The sequence below is a fragment of the Buceros rhinoceros genome, unplaced genomic scaffold (genome assembly GCF_000710305.1).
Source record: "Buceros rhinoceros silvestris isolate BGI_N320 unplaced genomic scaffold, ASM71030v1 scaffold15077, whole genome shotgun sequence".
Lineage (NCBI taxonomy): Eukaryota > Metazoa > Chordata > Aves > Bucerotiformes > Bucerotidae > Buceros > Buceros rhinoceros.
The window spans coordinates 22,450-28,449 of record NW_010420577.1 but is presented as its reverse complement, the minus strand read 5'-3'; the positions used below and the strand labels follow the sequence as shown (position 1 = coordinate 28,449).

At 36.0% G+C, this 6,000-nt stretch overlaps 1 protein-coding gene across 1 annotated transcript in view; it reads right to left on the bottom strand.

Moving 5' to 3' along the window:
- RYR3 (ryanodine receptor 3) overlaps positions 1-6,000 on the bottom strand; it is a gene marked incomplete at both ends in the record, with an annotated part of 117,924 nt that overhangs the window by 90,649 nt on the left and 21,275 nt on the right. The window contains 2 exons of the mRNA XM_010139358.1: positions 712-938; positions 2,787-2,873. Coding sequence (XP_010137660.1) covers positions 712-938; positions 2,787-2,873 — 314 coding nt within the window. The remainder of the gene's footprint in view (positions 1-711; positions 939-2,786; positions 2,874-6,000) is intronic.

Below are 6,000 nucleotides of genomic sequence, written 5' to 3'. Positions count from 1 at the left end.
AGGAATGCTGTCACTAAACAGTGCCTTTACAGTTTATTGAGGATTACTGTTTGATTTTTTCCACAAACCACAGTACTTCCTCCTCTTTTCTTGAATTCAGTTTTATTAATGATAAATAAAACCGAATTATTAAAAGAAGCTGCAAAATAACTGAAAAAAGTACAGGAGTTGAATTATCTCTCTATTATGTTTTTGCTTATAGTTTGACTTGTCACTGGTTACAATATTTGGATACAACTTTATTATCACTCTAAAGATGAAACCTACCGAAAATCTAAGTAAGTCAGGATCTTGTCAGCAAGAACGTAAAAACTCAACATAAATTCAGAGCAAACAGGAACAGATTACACGTTTTTGTTACAGAAGAAAATCAGCAACGTAGTACCTGGATGTTTGTTAATTTGTTTTTTTCAAGCTGAGAAAATGTCTGTGTTTAACGACCTAGAGAGTTAAGGGATACTATTTTACAATGTAAATAAAATCAACTAGTCATGTTTTCTCTTATGTACGCAAATGGAATATGGCATTGAAATTACCCAGCCTCTTGTATCTACTTCACAAGTCAAGAATATGGTATTATAGCAGATAAGAGCAGAAATTCTAAACATCTCTAGTGGAAATATTCTCCAAGGGAGGTGTAACCCATACCCAGATAACAGCTTTCAATACATTCCGTCCTCATCAAGCCACTGTCGTTCCTTCCAAACGTACCTGTTTTCTTCTGGGATGTGAAGTGCCATCATCTGCAGAGGTTCCAGACACTGCACAACCCAGCCGTGACGTTCACTGACACGCTCCGTTTCCACTTTCAGAAAGCTGTTTGGCATCCTGCTCCATAAAACAGGTGTAATTGTTTGCACGTCAAGGCGAGGGGGACACTGAGGAACAGGATTTCTTTCTTCACTTTTAAAAATTGCTGCTGATAAAGGCATGGTATTCTGAAAAAAATAAGTGTATTATAATTAATTAATTATCCAATTATGAATAAACCTATACTACCAAAAGGAAGTATCATTTATTGACAGCAAAGAACTCATATAAATATATAAGTTATTGTAATAAATAAAACCCATGAAAAAAACCCCAAACATTAAGGTTGTTCTCTCCTAAAAACTTCAGTTTATTTTCATGAATGCAGTTTAGATTTGTTGAACAATTTACATGATAATTACATATACAGAAGTAAATACAAAAGTCAAATAAGAAGTCACGCCACTGATTCAGTCTTCCTAAACAAACTCAGCTGAGCAGGGATTTCCATGGAAATAAGCAGATTTAAAAGAACACCTGTCATGGATGAATATGTTTGACATGGTTTGATTTAGCACCAATTCGAGACTTATTGATAGCGTAAGTTGTATCAAAAGGTTTAGTTTTAGCAGCACTTAATGATTTAATTTAAGAATTAGCAAGTGATTAAGCAATGTTAGAAAATATATAAAATATTATATATGTAGATAAAATACACACAAAACATATATAATTCCTAATTGAGACACTGCGCTCTCCTGGATCACAGCAAGCTGCAACCCGTGTCTCCTCTGAGTTGAGACACCTCTCAAGACCATCTGCCAACAAAGTCTACACCTTGGGCACGACAACCTCCTCAAGTCTCATCCGCCGCCCGCTGCGTAATGCTGATGCACTGTGAATATTTACTTACTCTAAACTCATAGGGGGAAACCTGAACTACAGGCTAGCCTCCTCCACTCACCTCCACCTATCTAGGTGTTCGATTTTATACGCTTTATGAATGTGGGCATCTGTTTCACTGGATCCAAGCATTTCTCTGCGTGTTTGTATGTTTTGCGTTTATACATAAACACATACTTTAATTTAGGATATCCTGTAGTAAGTCAGTGTGAATCTTGTAATTCTCAAATCTGTAATTAAGTTGGGTTTTTATGACAACATACTTTGCTAAATCACTTCTTAATCCTTAAATTAGTTACTCTTCAAATGCTGCTAAAATTAAGCCTTTTGATTTACCTTATGCTATCAATAAATCTTGAATTGCTGCTAAATCAATGTCAAATATATCCATCTGTGACAAATTGGCATAGGCAGCAGGATGACAAATAGGATCTCTGAATACTTACAACAACACAATATCCAACCAAATTCCTCCTTCCCAGAGGACTGGGACTTTCGACAATTGGCATGACTGGGAAGTGGCAGAAAACCAGATAACTAATACTAGAGATTCAGCTGAAGTCAGAAAGATCAAAGGTGTAATTTGTAAACTGTCGAAAGTGTGCTTACAGGCTGCCCCTCAGGAAAGAGGGAAATTCACCCATGAAATGCAAGACTTAGGACATGAAATTGAGGGGTGCAAATCTACCGAGCTGGTGTTATCAATTAGAATACAACAACTACAAAAACAACCTAGAGACTCTCAATTAAAATAACAAGAAATGGGGAAACAAGTTGAAATTATGCTAATGCAATCTCTGAACCACCCCCTGACATAATTCGAATCAGAAAATTAATTATGCCTCCAGAAGACCATGATGGTAATATTTGGGGTAATTCAAATAATTACAGCTTAGACTAATATAATTTATTCCAGCTGCCTGAGTCCACTCCCAGTCAGACCAATTATTAAAACAAAGCAAACTACAGGACCACAGGGCACTGCAGAAAATCATACTAACAAAACAATCCCATTTGAATAGTCTTCGACAGTGACATTTTCAAAGCATCATGCCTACAATGGCCCAAGCACAAGACCCTTGGGACCATGCACTGCCAAGATATACGAGAAGTTTGTAAAGAATATTTTGTACCTTTAATTTACCAAGTTCAAACTGAATCAAGTTAGTGCTTGTAGGCTGGACAAAAGTTGCTGGGAAAAGTTTTGTGTTTGGTTCAACCTAGAAGAGAAATGAGATTAAAAATTTTAAAAAGCAACAAGAATCAACTCCCAGAAGATGAGATGATATAAAATAAATACTAGATAGCTTACACTATATTATCAAATAACTGCCGGCACTCTATTAAAGTGTGGATTAGTGTCTACCTGCAGCTTACCGACAATATAGTGAAGCATTTGCTGAGTTATGTCTACGGGTCCACCTCACTTTCAGGCGGGCGTGTCTGCTGCTTTATGTGCTCGCAACATCTATAACAAGGACTGTGGTAACACTACGGATTGATTCTTCTCAAATACATCCAAATCCAACACCTCGTTCTAGAGCTGGCCCTCAAAAATCCAGGCGCTTTACAGGGACGTACTTTGACCCCTGCTCTAGGACAAGCTCTCCCAACACAGACTGAGGGTTGAAAACAGCTTTCCAGACCACCACACATCCTTTAAAGTTCTTCCACATTTTATGCTCCACAAAATACATCACTAACAACAAAGCTCAAAACCAACTTTCTAAGAGGGAACCAGAGGTGAATAAGAAGAGGGTGAGAAAGCAACCTTTGATCTGGATAGCGCAAAACTTTATTTCCTATTAAGATCAGTGAATTTCTGATCCGTACTCCAAAATAAGATTTTTTTTTTTTTTAAGATCTCAAAAATCTCTTTATTTCCAGGCTTAGCATTTGTCTGCAGTCTTATAAAATCACAGTGAATGACACTGAATCACGGTGCTGCAGTGTTCTGTTGGGTTTGAGATTTTCCTGACAGCTGCATTATCCTCATTACAGCCCCATTATAGCTGGACTCAAAGCACATGTCAGAGTAGTAATACAAATTTATTCTGAAGAATCCTCTACAAGACCATCCACCCGTACTTGAAAAAAGAATTTAGAAGACACTTATAGAATAGTATATTATTAAAAAAATTTCAGTGCTCCAGGGTGGCTGAAAAGAGTTACACTCTACATAATTGATTCAAGTTTTTAGGAGTTCAATTAAATACTTCAATCACATCATTGTCTATTTGGTATAATACGGATACACTATATTATACATACAAAGTACAATTACAATTCCCATGCTGTGAAGGAGTGCAACTCCTAACTTTTAGGGTAGCAAACTATCAAAAAATCACAAAACCATAAACTGAGAGAAAGTAACAAAAAAGAAAATAAAAATCTATATTCTACTAGATGAGAAAACAGCTCCAAACCACAATATAACTTAAACAAAATGTAAAATGATACCATATTCTGAAAATCTGTATGCAGAATAAAATTTTTTCAGAACTATTACTACTGGAATAGGCAAAATCACGTAGAGCCGGATATGTACATTCTAATCTTTTTGATAAGGAAAAAAACCACAAACCCAAATCCAGAAATAAAAGGCATCCTGGACTGAAAGACACTAACAATAACTCGTGTCTTTTATTTCGTTACAGCCTGAGAGTAACTGACTGAAATAATATAATTCTCAGCCTCTGATCAAAGATAGAGATTTCCTAGGAACAGTAATTGATTTTGTAATTTCTAATCTTGTCTGAAGGTCAGAAAACCATCACTAACTCATAATAAAATAAAACATCTTGCAAAAGAATATTTAAGATCTCTTTTTTGCTATGAATACCTTAATATTGGCCTGACAATTAATAACAAAACCTCAAGTATATATTTACAGAGCACCTTTAATTTACTTTTCTATGTAGACACTAAGGTTTTTTTCTGAATATCACCACGGCTTTCAATAGTTATATAAAGAACTAGAGCATAATTCAGACCTTCTCCTCACTATGTTGACCTATAGGCCTTTTACAATGAAAGCAGCAAACCAGTATTGACCCTCTATTTCAGTCAAGAAAACTGTGCGAACAAGGTTAGAGTAACTATCCTGCATCCCCCGGACCAAACAAATATCAGTCATTTGCTGCAATTTGGGTGAGAGATAAAATAAAATCTTTAAAGTAGTTTAGTAAATTTAATGGTAAAAATATTCAAGAGATTAAAATGAAACTACGTAAGACTATTTTCACTACTTTGAAAAATAGAAAAAAGATTTAAATTACTCGAAATAAGCAAAAGTTGAGAAATATTTCACTCTCCGCCGTGACACTCCTGTTGGGATATACCATTGTATCTTTACAGGAAGTGCTGGGTGTTCTCATTTTTCAACTGACCAGGTGCTAACAGGTTTATTGAAAAACATTTCCAAAAGCAACTCCAGGTATTTTTCCGTGGAAAAGAGAAGAAACAGAAGAGAAATAATTGTATTTTCTGAGATTATTTTAAATCTAGTACAAAGAATGAGGTTGCATTAATTGCAAGTCATCAGAGGAAAAACCTAAAAGTGTTTTTTACGTTAAAGTGGTAACAGGCATCTTCTACATCTGGTATTTTCCTAGATTTCCTTGCAAAATTAGAAAACCAAGTAAAAGCTGTTCTATGAAGAAGAAACAAAATGCCAAGCTTCCCTGGTTTTGTTCAGAAACTGACTGATGGGCTTGTAGCTAGCTAAAAAACATCAAAGCATGGTACTTAAGCACTTTTGATCCTGTTTTCTTTTCCAGTGATGCTGATATTTAATATCCTCCCAGCATGGCACGGAAGTCTCTGACAGAGGGTACTAAAAATCACTGCTGCTAGATCATCTCCCACCCCCGTCATTTACAGGCTGTGTGCAACCCTGCTCGATTCATTTTCGGTGGAGACACTATACAAAGTTCCATACAATTTAGTTGAATAACATCTAAGTTTTATCTGTGTTACAGATTTGCGGGGTTTTTGTTGACACAGAGGGAAGTGATGCATTATTCCGAACACTGGATAATCTCTTCCACAATGGATGCTCTGCTATGAGCAACTGACCTTACTAAGAGCAGACCTTGTTGATCTGGTGTTGAAAACTTCTGTCACCTGCTGATCCGTTCCCATAATGACCTCACATTTTGCGAACATTTTTTGCATTTAGGGCCCACCCCATTTATTTTGGCTTAGTACATTAACGCATATTGAATTCTGGGTTTTGAAACTTATCAAATCACGAGATCTCCAAATCATAGCCATCTGCAGACCACACAAACACTGGTAATAATAAACTAAATTTATTTTCTCAATCCATACAAAAATTACTATATC